The 20,288-nt window shown below is 37.7% G+C and overlaps 1 protein-coding gene across 2 annotated transcripts in view; it reads left to right on the forward strand.

Moving 5' to 3' along the window:
* MLIP (muscular LMNA interacting protein) overlaps positions 1 to 20,288 on the forward strand; it is a 107,352-nt gene that overhangs the window by 75,109 nt on the left and 11,955 nt on the right. For both annotated transcript variants that reach the window (XM_027645067.1, XM_027645068.1), the window contains 2 exons: positions 1,517 to 1,561; positions 6,571 to 6,696. In XM_027645067.1, the coding sequence (XP_027500868.1) occupies positions 1,517 to 1,561; positions 6,571 to 6,696 (171 nt within the window). The remainder of the gene's footprint in view (positions 1 to 1,516; positions 1,562 to 6,570; positions 6,697 to 20,288) is intronic.

The raw sequence follows: 20,288 nt of genomic DNA on the forward strand, positions 1-20,288 counted from the left end.
ACATGGAAAAACATGAAGCAGCTAAAAATGCACACAGATATGCAGAAATAAGTAGTACTTTTCTTTATATGTGGTCTGCTGTGCTTACACATATCTCAGATAACCCTTTTGAAATTAGATTTATTCTTAATTTGTGCCACTGAAGTGAGAGAATTTATTCCATCCTACTTGTATTTGTAGATCATTCTGAAGTGTTTTGGTGTCTTTAAGCTCACAATAAGATTAGCCATTGTGGTTCATGGTATGAAATAGTCCCCGGTATGTAAGTAACCACTATTAAAAACTCTAGTTTACTCTGTCAAGGGCAGAGGAGGCACTTATTGTAGATTTAGTGCTAAATAACAACTGCTTGGGATTCAGTCCCTGACTGGTTGGAAAGGTTTCCTCCAGCAGCATCTGTGTTTAGAGATGTGGGTGCTCTCAGTACAGAGCACAGTCCTCCACTATGACTCATGTTGACACTGCTATTAAGACCAATGTAAGAGTAGAATCAAGAGGTCCAGAGAGTGATTAAATATCTCTACTTAGCACTTGGGAGCCCATAACTGGAATTCGGTGGCCAAATCTCTCAAAGGTCTTTGTCACAGGGTAACAAAAGAAGAGAATGTTCTTCCCTTTTTAAACATGTTGGATTTACTTTTATAATTGAAGCAGTGAGAGAAACTTCTAGTTGAGTTGATAAAAATCCAACTGTAGAGATCCTTCTGTAGAGGGTACAAGATGTAATGGCATTGACTTGTCTTCTGCTACAGCTTGTAGCATCTAACTGTCGTATTTTTTTACTACTGTACTGAAAGGTATTCGCATTTTAGAGTCTCAAGGCCTCCAGATCACACCTACATGAAGGAAGGTCGTGCTATTTGTACAGAAACACTGTGTTATCCAATGGTATTCCTACAGGGCTTGAAGGAGTTGGGTGGAGAGATCAGTGCATCAAAAATTCTGAATCTCATCAGTGTGAGGACAAATAAGTGGCACGTTGTTATTTCACACACACACTCAACTACTTTGCATTCATTACATTTGGCATCGATCTGGAAAACAGGGTCCCTGCTGTTCAATGTATACTCAGATAAAGGAAAAAAAAAGATATTGCTTAAGTGGTATTATTTTGGTTTTCCCACTGTAAAGTCAGAAAAAGTTGAGAAGGTTGGACTGAGCTCCCAATACAATTGACAGTGTTAATAACATTGATGCTGCAAATTAACGGACAACGGCAGGCTCAGAAAAGTAAAGCTTTAAATTTCAAGATTAGATCAAGGTGAAAAAATGAAATTTTTTTGCACTTGGAGAAAAGAATCTCTAAAATCTTAACAACAGGCATTTATATTTGATTATATCTAGAAATAAACTAGAAATGAAAATATTTTATATTCTCTTATCAATTGCATATCACTGCATCAGTGGGAAAAGCTTCTGTGGCTAAGCATAGTGCTGTATGTGGATTTTTCTTCTGTCACTATTATAATCACTATGATATTGTATACAATACTGTATATATTCACCTTTTTTGCAGGCCAGCCTTTACAAATCGGTGCCTATGGTAACAGAGAGTCAGATGGTATGTATGACACAACTCTGATACACTGTTTTTCAAAATTTGCACAAGCACTAAAGAATATTCATTATTAAACACTTTCTTAGTCCTTTGGAAAAAACTACAGTCTGTATCTTCCTCTGAAGCTGCATTGTGTCTACAGAGCTGCATTCTTTTTTTCTGTACTGAATACACACCTGTTTTAAGTAACTCTGAATCCTAACACTACATGCAAATGACAAACTAGAGTCTTGCTGAATCTTGACGTGTGTAACAGCAATGGAGTCTGTTGCTGGTTCTAGAACTCTTTCAATATTCCACTTCCACAATTTTGTTTATATGCAACAAGATTATAGCATCTATTTTCTTCTTATACACTGTTTTACATCAAAGCTGACTTAACTAGTGAAAAGCAAGGGTAAGAATAAAAAAAAGAAAGAACGGTTATGCATCAGATGTTCATTTTAGCTCTCATCATAATTTAGTCTTGGAGCCAAGCTTTCTGAAGAGAGTCAGAAGAGAATTCATGGAGCCTGTCCAAGTGACAGTCACTGCTGCTGAATGCTTAGGGAAAAAAAGGAGACATGGGTGAGAATCTTTCCCATTGTATTTCAGCTAATGGAATCTTAGGGACTTCCTGAGTCGATTTCTTCTGCCTAGTAATCTTTGACTACATCTTCTTTCATGATTTTTTCCAGTTACTTTTTGAATTTAATTATGTTTTTATATCTGTAACATTCTGTAGCAATAGGTTTTACTTTTTAATTACTCATTGTGTAAAATAGTACTTTAATTCTTTGTTTTAAACATACTGTTTGACCTCAGTTCTTGTGCTGAAACAGCAAATAAGTTTCTTTCTTCACTTTCTAAATAATATTAATGATGTTCTAGGTATTAACAATAATACATTACCAGTCATCTCTGTTTCATGCAGAAAATTAAAAATTGCTTAGTCACTCGAGTAGTATGGATACTGTCCCATATCATTGATGATCCTTGTTGGTCCTTTCTATATTTTTTTGGGGTTTTGTTTTTGAGATTGGGAGACTAAAGCCATAAACTGCTCTTGTATAGCTCTGAAACAGTGCTTCCTATTTACATGATGATGTGATAAGGTCCTTTTTTGCTTTTTCTATTCCTTTCTTAACAATTTACGGTACTTTATTTAGTTCTTCTTACTTGTATTGAGAAGTAAGCCAATGTATGCATAGAACTGTATACAGCAAAGCTAAGATATATTTCCTGAGTAGCAAGAAAGAGTTTCTGAGTTAGATAGTCAGTGCAAGTGCAAATTTAGCATATAGTTAAGTGAAATGTATCAAGGCTGAATTCAGTTATGTTTTACCTGCCTTATATCATTCGCTAACTCAGTATTGCAAGATCTCTGCAACTCTTTGCACTGATACTTTGTTTTTACTCCCCTAGTCAGTATTACCAGCAAATTTTGTCACCTTCCCAGTCACTCTTTTCTAGTTGATCTAGAAAATATCCATATTTCGAAGCCCAGATTCCAGAGCAGATCTCTGAGGGACTCTGTGACTTCCTTCCACTGTGAAATTCAAACATTTATTCCAGTTTTTTTTTCCTACCTTTTAGTTGCTCCACAGGACGTATTCTCTTTTACTCCATAGCAGTTTAATTCTTTTCGTAGACCTTGCTAAAAGACCTTCACCAAAGCCTGTTCCAGACAGCATGGATGCACATCCACTAAACTTTATAATGTGTGATGCAGTCTCATTTTGTTATCCCTGATCATGTGTTTAGGGACCCAGCGGAAAAAAGCCCCAAACACTGAGCCTCACATAGGATGGTCTGTTGCAATTGACCTCCTGTATTGCGTGTTCCTAGATACTGAAAGTTTTTTATACTGCTAATTTAAACATAACCTACATCTGCTCTAACAGCCAGCTTTCTTAGATCAATAACTCTTCAAAATAACTGTAAGACTTGTCTGACATGAGTGCCCTTTCAAAAACCATTCCCTATTATTTGTTCAAATGTATACTAATTCTGCTCTTTAGTGTAATTTGTTCCTACTACTTTGCACAGCTTGAAATGTCACATGTATGGATTTGTGTGATTCCTGGTCCGCTTCATGGTTTCACACTGGAATTGCTTTACAACCTTATTTATTCCTTGAGCTTTAGTTGCTCATTTTACTGATTTGTTCTCAAATCTGTGTTATTGGCACTGTACCTGAGACAGTTCCTCCAAAATATTTCTTTGACAGTGCGAGAACCTTCCTAAGTATTCCTGTGGGGAAAGCTGAAGTGAGGAATTAATTTTCAGCCTTGATCTTCTCTTCTTCATGCATGTTTTTTATGCCTCAGTTATATCTAGTGGCCCTAGAGACATTTAGTTGTGAGGAAATTTAGCAAGTTTTTTTTTCAAAGTCTTTTTTGGCCTAATGCATGACATTTTTATATTAAAGGCTAGATTTTTTTTCTTAGGTTCTCAACTTCCTATCTTCAGAGCCTTTTCCTCCTTATTCTTTTTTTCACTTCTTTGCACTGCTCTTTGAACATTTCAGTATTTATTGGTCTCTTCAAGTCTCTTTATAAGGTGATGCACAGCTTCTCTAAATGTTACTGTCTTAAGTAGCATTCCAGTCACTTATAACCCTTTCATCCTTTTGGCAGTTCCTTTTTTCTTTCTTTTTTTTTTTTTTTTTTTTTTTTTAATTTCACTGGTTTTAAATTGCTATCACTATACTGGAATTCTTGTGCATGTTTTTTGTTCAGGCAGCAATGCTGTCTCTGAACACACTGTGATTTCCATGAATGATTCTTCAGTAGTTACATTTCGACTTAGAAATTGTGCATGATTTATTACTCAACTAATTACTTCTCCTTTTGTGGATTCTCTGACTCACTATAATAGAAGGATTTGAACCATAATGATCAGCTAGTTTCAATGCCCCTGCTGCGGGTAGGGACGGGATTGCAACTGGGACCTGACTCACCAGTTTCAGCAAGATCTCAGGGGCAACCAGTGTCATAATAACAGGGGAAAAAATCAGAGGTGAACATGGCCATACACCTGCCAATGAGAAGTTCAGTCTTCTGACTTTTCATGCAAGTATCATGCAAGGCTTATTTTCATACAAAATACCTTCTGTTCCTGAAGGAGGGTGACTGCATCCATACTGCCTATAGAGAAGCACCCTGGTCCAGCCTATAGCTTGTTTCTGATTGTGCATTTGCTGACCTGGGCCAAAACCATGCCAGGGAGCACCGTGGCACTAAATCAGTACCACTTATTATGGGTCAGCTCTGGAACTTGTGTCTTGGCCCTGTGTAATTTGTTGAAAGGGCTGTAAACATACCATGGCAGCCCAGTGTTACCATAACAGCCTTTACCATTTTTTAATGTCATTGTAGGAAGACCAAAATTTTCCTTGGTAAAACCAAGTTTTAGCTTGTTTCTCAGCAGTGTCAGCTGATACAACTGCCATCAAAGAAAGAGTTCAAATTTTTAGTTTTGGATCAAAGATTTTATATAGCTTCTCAGAGAGCTAATAAAGTATTTAGAATTCTGGTTGATATCTGTCACTCTGTTAGCAGAGTCAGACATAAACATATGACTCAGTCAGCACTTGAGTGCATGATTGTTGTTTGGAAAATGCTACCTTAAAAGCATTTCTACCTCATGCTTTTGGAAGAGGTTTCTTACATAAGGAGAGTAGCTTATCCTTGATGATTTCAGGTACCTCAATGGGCTTTTAATTGCATGGTTACATGGTGTGGAGGAGTGCTAGAAGGCCACAGGTCCTTTGTCTGCATAATGATGACTTGATAACAAGTGTACCTTTCTTTTTAGTTGTATATTTACCTTTCTGTTGAAAGCCAGACATTTTTATGGATGTTTTTCAGAAATGTTGATAGGAAAATAAGTATTTTATAGTGAATCCTACAAAGATAAGTCATGAACTATGGACCATAAATTCATTAAATGAGCGCTGCATCTTTCACTAAGTTGACCTTTGTAATGAAAAAGTTTTTGATGCAGCTTGGTAGTTATTACTCTTTAAAAACAATATCACTGCATGGTTGATTTTTTGCTTTCAGTTGTATATTTTTCTTATTTAGGAGGCAAATGGAAGTGCCCCAACCTGTTGAAAGGGTGGAGGGGATAAAACGCAAAGCTGAGGGAACATATTTTGGTTCCTGGGCCTTGCTCTTCCCACGTGCATTGTGCTTCTCCCTGCCTCTTCCATCTTCACCCTGGGCACTGCTCTGTCCTTTCCCAGGGCAGAAGCAGAGCACAAAACATGAGGACATTTTCTGCCTCCTGTACCCTCCCCTTCAATGAACATCCCTGTTGCCTTATATGAGGTTCAACAAAGCCAATACCTGGTCCTACCCTTGGGTCATGACAACCCCATGGAACACTACAGGTTTGGGGCACAGTGGCTGGAAAGCTGTGGCACTTAGGGATATAGTTTAGTTTTGGACTTGGCGGTGCTAGGTCAATGGTTTGACTCGATGATCTTAAAGGCCTTTTTCAACTTAAATTACTCCATGGTTCTATGACTCTATTAAATCCAGCATGCAATCAGTAGTATTATTCCCCAGAAAGACTTTCCCCTAACCTGGGTGTAAGTTAAATTACAGCGTCACATGTTGTCCTTCCTTGTTTCACAGTCAGTGTTTTGAGCAGCCCAGCGTGAAAGCAGATGTGTGGCTGTGCATAAAGTGTGACTTGAACTTATCAAGGTGCAGCTGAACACCCAGCAAAAAACCAGACAGCAAAACCCACAAACCATACTGAGCTACTGACACTCAGTAGCTATGAGGTTCTGTGCCTAAAAACAGCTCTTACCATTTTGGTCTACACTCTACATTAAAAGTAATCCAAGCAGCACGACACCTGAATAATTTTGGTGATGAAATATGTCATTAATAAAACTTCTAAAAATCTAGTCAGTACAGCCCCACTGGAATTGACTTGTCTAAAAAATATTCTCTAAATTTTAAAGTATTTTATGTTATTTTTCTTCCATCTCTTCTCTCCTTCGTGTTCTATGGGTCAAGACAAAACCCGGTGTCATTCGTCCTGTGCTGGTGAAAGGAAAGAGTGCACAGCAAAAGGAGGAGCCCTATCAACCTAATCCTTTTAAAAAGTACCTTGAAGAAATCAGTGATCAAGGTATTGAGCAGGTGAGTAGTTTTCACTCTGAAGGATTTTATAGCTTCAGCTAGTTTCCTTAAAGAAGAAGGAATAAACATAGATCCTTGTTTTGTCCTGGTCTCTTCTTTTATTTTGCAAAGTTAGATGATTCCCCAAGGGGCACCTGGCTTCTTAAGGAAAGTCTTCAAGCTGGGGGTGGGCAGCTGGGCTTTCTACAGGGACTTTTTTTTCTGGTGATGTAAAAACCTGTATGTTGAGGAGAGGACCTCTTTATGATGTCTGTAGGAAACACTGTAATAAAAGTAAGTTGAAATCTTGTGCTTCCCTGTCAAGCAGGTGTCTAGATCAGATCTATTAGAAAGTGCTTCTTTCATTTGGGGCCCAGACCTGAATCTTCTCTAACAGCAAGGACTGGGCAAGGTTCACTCTTCCCTCTCCAAGGAAGACTGAAGAGGAGCCCCAGTGTGTTTCCAGTGTCACTCCCCAGTGCATAGTCACTCCCCATATGCGTGAACCCCAAGGTTCATATCCGTGTTCCTCCACAGCTTGAGGGTACAGTTCATCTGCCACATGTGAGGGGCATTAATGGGCAGCCTGTGGGGCAGCAAAGATGCTCTCTTCTCCCGCAGCCCTCTGCATGAAGACATAGGATTACTTTGCAAAAACACGGCTTGAACTTTGCTGACCTGTATGAGTTCTTATCTTGGAGAAATCCCAGATAAATGGCTCTGACAGCCTTTTCTCATACATTTATGTTTGTGTGCATTATTGCTAAATAAACCTTAAATGTGATACATAATCTGAATGTCCCTGCTATTAAGGTATCCAATATGTTCCAAATTTTCCATTATTCAGTGTGGTTGTTACAAAAAAAAGCCAAAATAATTTCCTATAAAAGTTAGATATTAAAATTAATGAAAAAAATCATGCACTGACTTTAACAGACAGAAAAGGTAATTTTACAATTAATATGTTCAATTTTTCTTCCTTTATTTAAAAGAACATTGTTGTGTGCTTTATATTATTGATAAACTGATATTTTTATCCTAACCTGAGTAATACATAATTTGCTGTAAAGTACTTGTTATTTTAGAAAATCTCTATTAAGACATCTTTGTTCTGAAAAAAGAAGTACTGTGACTTATATTCAGATGGATTCACTTACTTAACAGAAACTGGTTTTGTTTGTGTGAGAAACAGCTTTGTGATTCTAGTGGTGGTCTAGCAGGACAATTAATAATACAATCATATCCAGATCTAGGGAAAATACTAAAGTGCTGAAGAAGACAGCATATGCTTTTAATTTTTGCTCTTGCCTCTAAGAGTAGGTTTATGGTACTAATATAAGTCCTATAGTAGTTTATGGTACTAATATAAGGGGTGGAGGAGACTTGGTTGCCCACATGAGAATGTTCACAATCCTACAGCACCTGTGAAACTCTCCTGGGGGGTTTTAGTGTCTGTAAGAGTGCTGCAGCACTGACTGTGGGACTGGGCTAGGCGCCCAGACAACAGCTTGAAAATTGCTGTGACTGTCTCTAACCACTGGGTTTTTAGCCTTTAAAGACACTTATTCTCCCTCTTCACTTGCTCTCAGTCAGTGAGTGTTTTTGTCTGCACAGTGGATGACTTCCAGAGAGGGGGAGGTGTTCCTACCAATGTTGCCCCCAAATCAGGTAAATTTATTGCTTTCATGGGATATACAAGCTGGGAATTAAAACTAGGAGACTAATAGCTAAGCATTCTGCTCTCTGTGGAAGAGGTGTGCTAATCCACTTGTCCTCAAATAAGAGTTTAGCAAGCATTGACTGTGGCTGACAGCAAAACTGCTCATACTGTTATCAATTTTTTCAAGTTTTCTTTGAAGATTTTCCCAGTCGTGCTGGGAGGTTCAGCTCTTACATTTCTTTTCCCTCCCTCCCTCTGATTTTTCTTTTTCTTTTTTTTCTAGTAGTTACCAACAACAACCTCTCTTGGTGATGTTGCTGCCCCTCCTTGACCTAGCCCATCTTGACAGGACAGTCCCTTTCAGACTGCATCTTTGAGGAGGGTAGAGACTAAATGAGATTCCAGATGGTATCAGCTTTATTAATTTCTCTCTTTTGATTTTTCTTAGACCTCTACAGTATCTCTCTACCCTGTCAAACCTGCCAGTGTGACACTGACCACTGGTGACTATGTGGGTGACATCCAGTCTGAGACATAATGATGCAGGCAGCTGTAACTTGTGACCTTCAGCTTCATGTCCCTCTGTTGAACACAAAGGTTTTTTTGCACACCAGAGAGTAGCTTGTTTGCTTTTCATTTCATTAAGACACGTCCCTATGTGGAAAAGTCCATTTCCCTTATAAAATAATAATAGTTTTTTCTGTAACAGGTAGCTGTTCTCATGCAGATAATTCAAAGTGATGAATAGAGGAAAGAAAAAAAAGATATCTAAATTAGTAAAGATCATCTGTAAAGGATGTAACTCAGCTCTCCATCTGTGTTCTGGATACACTGTAAATAAGTTGTGTATATCCTCCCTCAAATACTTTTTACAGACAGGGTATAATATTTCTGAGGTTCCAATCCAGCAGTATTAAGGTTCCCACGTTTTTAGATGCCTTTACTGGAGATGGTATTTTTCCCATCATGAGAAGGAATTTTTTCTTTTCAGCACATTTCAGTAACATCTCAAGAATTTTGCAAGTATGGTCCAATTTGTTCAAAAAAGCACCACAAAATATACTGGAAGTAGATGTAACTCATGGGGAGCGCTGACATGATGGCTTTATGAAGATTTTAATTTCAAATTGGGGAAACAGAATCTTTCTGGGTGAAAAATAAGACATTTTGTTACATAATAATGTGAAAAGACTCACAAAGAATGTTAGAAAATTAATGTTCTTGCAAGTATTTATTAGCAAGGTTGTACTTAGACTCCTCTGCCACATAAAAAAATAAACCACTTTGGGCAATGAAAGAAGCCAGATAAGGATGAACTAAAGAGTTATTAGTTACACTTGGAATGAACCTGTGAGACCAGTTTGCCAAGGTTTATCATTAATAGAAGCAGGACTGGTGCCTCTGATGAGGAGTGGCAGGAGGTAAGGTTGGTGTGAAGTGACTCCTTCCAGGCTCTGATCCACTTATTTGCTCAACACTCACTCTTTAGTGAGCAATGCATTAGTTTGTGCTGAAACTAATCACAGATCTTGTCACAAGTTTTCTGGTTCTTTAGATCAAAAGGCATAGCACAGGGAAGTTTCTGGTCTAAACTCAGCCAGTCAAGTCGGTGAGAACTCAGGATGTATTGTGTCAACAGCCTTGACAAAAACTCAAGTGTGAAATGTGTGCCAAAATTTTTTTTTAAGAAGTATTTTATCCTTTAGGTGCAAAAATAATGTACATATTGTGGTTTTTTTGGCCAGAAACACTATTAACTACTGACAACTTAGAGCAGTGAAATATATTGTGTATGGACCTTCACTGGTTTAACTCTTAAATGTCTGAAAAGGCTTGTTAGAGTCTTGTTGAAAAGCCTGGAGTGCTCCTGCTAGTTCACAGATAAGGCAAAGTTTCTGTTGTACCTCTCAGACACTGTTTTCATATTGGTTTTGGTCCCAGTCCACTCTCTCATAAAATGTCCCAAATGTGGCTGTTTTATCCTAGCAGAAGATCCTTCAGGGCTTTACTTTTCTACCACTTGAGCATCAGTTGAGCAGCAGGAGGGAGATGCACTTGACCCCAGTCAAAGTATAACTGGTTCAATGGGACACCTACAGTAGGTTTTTGTGTGTGTACTTTCATGCCAAGTATTGGCATGAAAGCTGAGTACCTTTTCTGGTGAATCATCAAGACCTATGAAATGTAAAAAAGGTGTACTTTGCTTTCTGCCCAAACTAACTTCTTTTTTGCACCCATTAATCTGTTTCTGTTTACTTTTGGGTTTTGGTTGGTTGGTTTTTTGTTTTCTTTTTCACTGAAGCCTGCTTTCCTACATCCTCTGTATCCAACTAAACTGATTCCTCCAACTAAGCCCCCTTTGCATCCTCCATCCATCTCCCTCACTGACTGTCTAAACTCTGGACCTTTCAGCCACTTGTCTTCCATCCCATGTCATGTTCACAACAATTCTTGTAGCCCTTACAGACACAGCTCTTTGTACAATAAGGTGAGCATCAAGTGTGATGTGATTCAAGAGGTTTGTCAGCTTTTATCATTTTAATTCTAGGCAGAATTGAGCTGAGTCATTAGGATTCAGTAGTGGCAGGTGCTCTGGGAGATGCATCTCAAACAAGCCTGTGTCTCCAGGGATTTCCTGGAAATATTACAGCTTCTCCTTTCCTTGGCACAGCTTATGTGAGATCTTGCTTCCTCCAGACCAGCTAGGACAGAGCTCCCATGACTCTTCATTCAAACTATTTCTTCTCTGAAGGAGGAATAATCTATTTCATTCCTCACGCTCAGTTTGCTTTTAACATTTACCCACATTAAAGTGATAGGGTATTTCTTTTTTCTTGGGGAGTGAGCAAAGGGAGCATAACCTGAGAGAAATACAGGCTTTTCCAGTGGCTCTCTCTGTCATTCTGACAAGCAGTTGTCTCTTAGATGCTCAAAGAGCATCACCTATGATTCTATGATTCTATATTATTGCTGATGTTCTTCTCTTCTTTGAAACAACAGTGGAGAATTTAGACAAAAACCTCTGTAATCCAAGGTGTGTGGGTAACAGGGCTGGCTAATGAGCTCTGTAAGGTGAACACTGTGCCCTATGTCTTAACCAAAGTCTTTTTGAAGAGCAGCTGGTACAAGGTACCTCAAGAAAGCCCCCTGTCTGGTGTTAGAAAAGCATCAATTGTGGAAGTCCATAGAAGATGTTGTTTGGAACCTCTCAGATGCATCCCTTCCATGTCCTCTTTTTCTAACACAGTCTGCAAATGATCAGGCCTTGGTGCCAGGAGAGATTATCCGAGTTTGAGATTTACAGCGTGTTTTGAGATGCAAGAGGTTAAAACCAGTCATTAGGTACTGTTTCTTTAGGCTATATCATGGTTTCCTCACCAGATAGCGTTTGATAGACTGGGTTTGGTTCAGTTTAAATTTTTACTGAACTGGGCTGATATGTTTACTTAGGCAACAATGATTTTATGATCAAGTGTTTTTTGACAAGTTTCCTGGTTCATTGAAGGGCATTCACATGAACGAGCAAACAGGTCACATGACCACTAAAGCCATTTTTTTATAATCAAAATGGGTGTTTGCTGTTGCTAATGAAAACAATGCTAGAAACTTGGAAATTTGAATAGAAAAGGGAATAAGTCAGGGAAAAGTTGTCTGAAGAAAATTAAGATAGTGTAATTTTTTGGTATATCATGTTAGCTGTTCTTTTGGGAAACAGGGTAACCAGATGTCAGTACTGGACTAGCTTAATACAAACAGAGGTTTATTCACCCTAAAAGTAAATATTCCGCAGTTGGAATTTTTTAATGTTTTTGTTTGGGTCTGTAATATTAATATTCTTCAATAACAAAAGGATGATTAATTTTGATTTTTTTCACATGATAAATATTTAACATTTGAGTCAATATATGTTGATAAAAATCCTGACAATATTTGCCTATTATTTCCTGCACCACCCAACTACATTCTGAGCTATTAATGTTTTTAAAAAGAAATTATTTAATTTATTGTCATAAATAATTAAAGTGGTAGAAAACACAGCACCGCAAACACAGTATCAGATGTTGAGATTTCAAACAATTAGACCCTTTCTGTAAACAACATCCTGACAGCATGTGAATTTTTTTCCATTCTCAGCTATACCAGCACCGTTATCTCTGTAAATTCCCTGAAATTCTCCCTCTCCACTCCACGTCTCTCAGGATAAGGGATGATAAGCGATGTGACTCACTGTATCTCCAGGCATCCACTAAACACGTGGTCAGTGTCCACGTGGTCACTCTATACCTGTTACTCTTCTAATTATGTGTTGTGTTTTGCTTCATGTTCCACTAGAGGGCAAAACCTGCTGGTATAAATTCTTATAACCATTTTAAATATGTTATAAGTACAGTATTGAGGAGGGACAGGAGGTCCCAGTGGATGAAGTTGTTATTCTTCACCTGCACTTTTGTTAAAAAATTACCTATAACAAGTGTTCCCTCAGAAATGGAAAAAAACAGAATGACAACCTGTGTCTTACATTACTGAGACTAGATATGGTGAGGTCCTAAACCTGGGATCATTTCATTTGTTGGCTTAGGGTGTAAGAAAATGACAACTATTTCTATCTGAAATGCTTTATTGGAAGGGCAGTGTGGTGGTGTTTAGGCAGCCTTGACTCTGTGCCAGATTGTTTTTGTTCGAAGCTCTACCAAGTACCTGAATCTCCCTAGATCATGAAATTACACAGATGAAGCTGAAAGATAGACTTGGCAGGTTTTGTAGATTATAATTGTTCAAACTGATGAAATCCATAACTTGTGTCCCAAATCACTTCACAGTGTGGTTTTAGCTTTGATGGGAGGAGGCAAGGTATTGTGGCTCTCTCCTTGTATCTGTGAATAGGCTGTTTCTGAAATAAAAATGTTTCCCATTTAAGTAAGCTGATTCTGTTCCTACTTGCCTTATTATCTCTCCTTCCCCACTCTCTCCTTCCCCCCAACCAGAGGTGCTGCTGCTCTTATTTATATTCCTTGATTCTGAATAATTATGAGTTAAACTTTGTATAATTAAAAAACTCCCTTTCCTTTTGATTGCAACAAAACAGCTTAGGAAGATGAACTTGAATACAGCCATTGCAGTGATTGAGAGCCTGAGGTAACATTTAGCTCTGTGGTTAACTCCAAAGCATGCTTCTGATGGGAATCCCTCCAGCCTCTGACAGAAGACTGCGTAAAGTGGAAGAGCAAAACCCTCCACCTGGAATACTGTGTCCAGTTCTGATCTCCACAATTCCAAAAATATGCAGACAGACTGGTGAGAGTCCACAAATGGGCCACAAAGATGACCAAAGGGCTGTAGAACCTGCCCTATGAGGAAAGATTGAAGGAGTGAAGTCTTTTCCCCCTGGAGATGAGAAGGCTCAGGGAGGACCTCATCATAGTATCCCAGTACTTAAAAGGTAGCTACAAAGGGGACAGAGGCTTTCTCTTCACAGGGAGCCACATGGAGAAGACAAGGAACATTGGGTACAACTTACAGTAGGAGAGGTTTCATGTTGTTATACAAAAATATTTTTTTTACAGTGAGAGGAACTATTCACTGGAAAAACCTCCTTAGGGATGCGGTGGAGTCTCCATCACTGGAGGTTTTCAAGGTGTGTTTGGACAGAGTGCTAGGTAACCACTCCTAGGCTCTCTTTTCCAAAAAAGATTGGACCATTCCAACCCGTGCTGATTTATGATTCTATGATTCATATGGAGACACATTCGATGTAAGTATATGTCAGGGCAGAGACCACTAGATTGTAGGACACCTACCATCATTTTGAAGAATGACCTGCCCTAGTGAAGAGTCAAGGAATGAGTGGGTGTAACTCCCTCAGCTGGGGACAGCCTCTAGGTCTCTACTGACTTTCAAAACTGCCTTTTCTTTCTGACATCAAGGGCTGAATACATGATTTATGTACACTTACGTGAAAATCGCCCTGTCAGTTAAATATTTACCATCACAGCCTTTGAAAATGGATTAGAGGGAACTGACTTTTTTGTGTAAAGTATGAGAAATATTAAAAAAATACCATTTCTATCTGATCAGGTGTCACTTATAACAGTAGCAGAGAACAAGTTCTCTTTAATGTCCAACTTTGGGATTGAGCTGATCCAACCTTTTTCCTGGACCTAAATGGAGTTTTCTTGAAATCACTAAATGAAGTTGTGCTGAAAGTGTCAGCCTTCCATAATCACTTGCAGGTCTCCAGGCTCATAAGTAAGCAGAATATTTAAAGGGAATCTTTATTATTTTTTAAATGAAATCAGTCGTGTTTACCTCATCATCCAATCTCCTGCTCATTGGAGTTTATATTTGATTAATGGCAGCATAGTGGGAATTAACATTCTGTGAATACAGCAGCCTTTCAAGGTTGCCATGGAAAAGCACTTTTCTCCCAGACATCATCCCAGCTACTTTTATTTCTAGAAGACTGTTTCCTTCTCTCTTTTGAACTTTGATATTTAGATGTTGTACTTGTGTAGGTGTATTGTGGTTGATCAATCTTCTTCTGTGTTCCAGAACAATTGCTTTAGTGTAGAGGTAAACAAGTCAGTTCTTTAGTGCTATGCTACAAATTGGACCTTCTCTTTGGGAATTTACTAATACTTAATATTTCTGTGTCTCCTTTGTATATTCTTTTATGGCATTTCTTGGGCTTAGTGAGTTATTTTAATGATATCATACTTAGGTGACATTTCTATCTCTTTTAACTTGGTTTGCTAATGCCTTCAGAAAATGCATCTGGAGTTCCTGCTCAGTTGATCTTTAAAGAAAGGCATTTCTTGTGAAGCTCTTTAGAAAGATCATAACTTGGTAATCAATTATTTTCTTCAAAAGCATTGAATTAGTAGCAGAACTTGAAGGTATGTTAGGTTCAACAGGAGACTCAGCAACATGCACTTAATGTGGAGGTGCCCTAACTCTGGTACTGCCTGGAATGAACTCTGTCACCCACTTCTCCCACTTCTCTGGAGACAGCTCTTCCAAAGGAAAAAAAAGGAATTGATTATTGTGTCACTCCTTTTGGTCTATGTAGTTAGGAAAGTTTGAAAGCCTTCCTATCCCATTTCCACTAGGAGAAGCTGTTGATAGTAGGACCCTAGTTTTTCTTTGGTGTATTTGTGTTAATTTAAAAAATATGCACACAAAAAGTAGTTTTTTCTTGAATGCAGTAGTATCAAACCCCAGCAGGCACTTTCTATGCTTAGAAATGGAAATATGCTTCCTAGTGATTGCCTAGAAGTGTCCAAGTTTGCTCTTGGAACATAGTTACAACCACTGTTTCTTTTCGTCTTTTTATTTATATAGGTTGTCTCTGCTTCGTCTTCATTCTTAGAAGTCTCTACATAATATGAAATTTGACTTCATCCTTATCGCTGGCTTTCAAGGGTGATTGCATCTAGTTTCTGCATAGTGCATTTCAGTCAGACATTTTTTGTGCAATAAGCATTATCGAATGTAGAAGAAATTCTGGCCCTAGTTAGCAACTAACTTCTGAGTCTTACCTTAGCCTTCTATATCTTCAGGGGAACACATTTTAGGAGAACAACCAAAGGAAACACAACAGTCCCAATGCTACAATGCTTCTAATGTTTGCTTTTAATGTCTATGTTTGTTTGTGAAGGGGATTCTATGGTAGGTCACATGGTGATGGGGGCAAGCTTGTTTTAGCTTGGAGTCTGCCTCTGATGCTAGAATCCTGATTCATGACTGGATTTGGATTAGATACAAGTCCATTTCTGTAGGAATTCTTTAACAGTAGAAAATGGAATGTTAAAAAATGTCTATTAATGATTTGGCAAAGGTGAACTGCAACCTGGGGACACAACCTTTGCTCATAATATAGTAAAAAGACAGAAGACAGGATTACAAAGAACAGAAGCAACCAAGAGGTAAAGATTGTTATTAACAGCAATAGCAGAAATGTATAATTCAGTAAAAAATATTGAACGAGATTTGGAGCATGTGTAACCTGTATGAAAAACAAAAATAATACTTGTACACCTCTTATTGAAGACAGGGAGAAATCAAAACTTGAAAGAAAATCATATTTAATGAAAATTATGCCCAAACACTCAGAGCTATGAGAACTTCGTATCTTAGACCTCACTGAACACAAATGTTTTATACAATATTCCACTGCTTTTTTATATTGTAAAAAACACTATTCAGGGATCAAGAAATACTGCAAATATTGATATAACGTGTACTCTGAAATATGATCTTAATTCACTGTACTTTCAGATAGAAGTATATAATATAACTAGTTCTGGTGAAATTCCAAGTATGTACTTAGAGCTTGAATTAAAGAAGCCAGTATTTATGGATTTACAGAGATGTTATGAACTAGCTTTCTCTTTTACTCAGTTAAACACGGGCTATAATATTAGTATTTATATTATAGGCAGAATATGATCTTAATACAAATTTTAATATAATAGGTGACTGTTACACATGTACACTCTTGAAGATTCAGTCAAAGTTTGTCGTTTGCATTTAAAGTAACTAAGGTCAAAGGTCTCTGTTGTATCAGAAGCTTACTCAGAAAATAGAGTTTATTCTGTTTTGCAGCTAATCTGGTGAGAAAATACACAGGGGAAAGCCAGCTCTGAAAATTAAATCAATTCATTTCACACTCTCACCTGTAAAGCAGTTAAAGTTCCTTGGCTGTTATCATTCAATGAGCAATGAGCCCCTTCCTTGGGCCAGGAAGCATCCTCAGTTCTAAGAAATGACTCAGTTTCTGTGAATTTCATAAATAGTTCACAACCAATATTCTGAGGGAAATTTCAAATATTTTTGTTGTCAGAAATTCTGACATTTTCTTTCTAATACACATAAAAATTTGAAAGCATTTAAATACTCCAGAAACCAATATACATAATTTGGGTTATATGAGCTAACTCAAAGCAGATAGTTCTAATCCATGTAGTTAGAAGATGTTTGTCTTCTCTGCTACCTTACCCTATGGATGTATATGTTGCGGTTCTCATGCTTATGGTCTTCATTATGGGCCTGGAAGCCTTGCTGGCCACCAACTCCCATAATCACCTATAGTGAAATTAGCCCTGCAAGGAACTGTAGTCTTCATTAGTCCACAGCAGAAATCAGAGGCTCTTACCATGATTGCCACAAAGTGCACCGACTGTGAAATACATTTTAATATTTTATGGAAGTGTTCCAAAGTGAAACATCCAGGACAGAAAACACAGTGTTCTAGTTACAGGTGAGTTTTCTTACCATTAAATACTTAATTTTAATTTTCTAAATTGCTAGTGAGAATTTGCAAGGCAAATCAAAATATTTTGCAGAAAGCTTCATTTTTCTGTTGCTAGTATTTTTCATTGAAAAATCATTTTGACAGAAAATCCCCAGTCAAATACATCACAGACTGGCCCTGCATGTGAAGTTTAACTTTGTCTGGAAAAAGGCAGCCTGAGGAAAATTGATGCACTTCTTCTGTGCATTTCCCTCCCACTCTACTTATAGATAAGGAATCCCTATTGCAAAGCCCTGTAGCTCTTCCAGCCTCTGGTATTCTCCAGTATTATGTTGCCTAGAGCAGTTGTGGATGACCCACCTCTGGAAGTGTTCAAGGCCAGGCTGGATGGGACTTTGAGCAACCTGGCCTAGTGGAAGGTGTCCATGACAGGGCAGTTGGAATTAGATGATCTTTAAGGTCCTTTCCACCCAAACCTTTCTATGATTCTTTCAGTCTCAGCACACTCTGGTGTCCTCCAGGCCTGTTCCTGGTGAGAACCTATCAGGGAACTATGTTTGCGTGGTTCCAGTGCCTTGAAACAGTTTTGAGATCTTCAAGACAAAAATGCATGGCTACAGTAGTGTATGATAACAATTTGCATGTCTTTCAGGGTGTTCTATTGTATAAGTGTCTGAAGGCACATTATAAATCTATATTGTGATCGCTGTTTCTACTTTTCTTTTCCTTTTATAGAGAAGTGAAAGATGCAAAAGAATTGGTACCTAACTGACGGGATCTTTGAAATAAATTTTATACTGTGTCGTTTTAAAGAGACTAAAGATTTCATAATCATAAATTGCCCCTTTATATTATATTATTTTCTTTCACCTTAGCTCAAGATAGTCCTTGCTCTGCTGCTGTGGGTGTTTTACCTTTTATTGGTACATGAGATTTCATCTTCTTGTACTGAGACAAAGTGGATATCCATAAAACAGTTTTATAAAAATATTTGCTTGTTATGCATGTCTAAATAAATATTTTCAGCCTTTGAGAAATTAGTAATTTTGTCTATTGTAAAGGAATGTATCTGGGCTTAATAAGAGTCTAGAGTACCTAATTTATTTTTAAAGGGGATTCAAGACTTAATAGAGTAGTTTGAAAGAATAGGGTAAATGTGAATGTTCTATGGTTACTATAGTTGAAATATTCTGATTTCTTATGTGTGTTATCTCTCACTGGTTCCGGTTTTAAACCTGTGCCTCAATTAGCAAAGGTTGCAGACCCTCTAGAGAGTGACTTAGATTAATGGAAAAGGTCTTAAATTGAGAACACTTCAGAAAGCTTTATATTAGTTCAGAGGCAGCTGTGATTCATAGCACAATAAAGGTAAACTGACCTTTTAAAGGCAAATATGTCTTGCTGATTACAGAACTAAATGAACAAAGGTCTAACGAAGATGTTATATAATCACCTCTTTTCTAAGCCTTGACTGAGTCTGTAAGAGGTTATTTTGGCCAGGTATGTAGTTTCCCTTTGAACTTACATGCTGCAAATACTTATGTATTGTAAAGATATTCTGCTCTCCTCAGTACAATTTTGCAGCTAGAAATGCAGATTTAGTTTGCTCTTTCATTGTTCTTAGAAATAATAAAGCAAATGTCACATTACCAAAAAACTGAGTAATATTTAGAAAAGTTAAGTATTATTGATTAACCTTGTAATAGTAATGCAGAGTTTTGTAACTGTCAAAGGAAACAAGAATAGAAACTAAAAAAGAAATATTCATCTCCCACCACCAACAGACACAATCCTTTCACATTTGCAGATGGAAGTAGGTTTTCTTGCCATCTACTTTGACCTGAAGATGAAAAACTGCCAGGGACAGAGCTTGATGACGTTTCACTACACAACACACCCACAAAAAGTGCATAGTCCAAGTTGCATTCAGATCTTGTGGACATAGCCATATTCCTATATGACTTTGAGGGATGAAAGGGTTAATCCCACCTCATTCTACTTGCTTCATGTTCTGATAGTTTTAAGCTGAGTATGTGGTGTGCATTCAAGAAAACAAAAAATCTTATTTTTAAGGAAAAATCAGGAAGGAAGGAATAAGATTTTGTAGCCTCTTGATTAAAGGGCATGAGAGGGAATAGGCATGAGAGCCTACAGCAGGGCTGACACATTTCGGGTTATATTGACATGATATAAATAACATGATATAAATAACACAGATAACTGTTTTTTGGTCACTCAGGCCAAGGTACTCAGCTCCTTCACAGGTGGAAGAGGCAGAGCTGTATGATTCCAGGGAAAAACCCAACACCCTCCTTTCAGGGACTTGCAAAACTAAATGTTATTTCAGCAGCACAGCACTTAGTTTATGTCATACATATTCACTAAAGTACTACATAAAGTTCTTTATAAATGAGCCATATGTGACTTCATTAAGACTAGACACATCTGGCTGTAGAACGTATATACTCTTTTATGACAACTTCAAGGGTTTTATGTCAGAGAAGCCTTTTGAAAACAGAGAGAACTGTACACTTAGTTTTTTCTCCAAGTCTTAAGCATGCACTAACTTTTTTCTTCATTTCTAATCAGTGAATTCCTTGTCTTGTTTCAATTAATCTTCTCCAAAGTAATCAATGTTAATGATGTCTGTCCAGAAAATATAGATTATTTTTCCTCTCTGTGGAGACTGTCATTCATATTGGC

This window comes from Corapipo altera, unplaced genomic scaffold (genome assembly GCF_003945725.1).
Source record: "Corapipo altera isolate COAL_440 unplaced genomic scaffold, ASM394572v1 2, whole genome shotgun sequence".
Lineage (NCBI taxonomy): Eukaryota > Metazoa > Chordata > Aves > Passeriformes > Pipridae > Corapipo > Corapipo altera.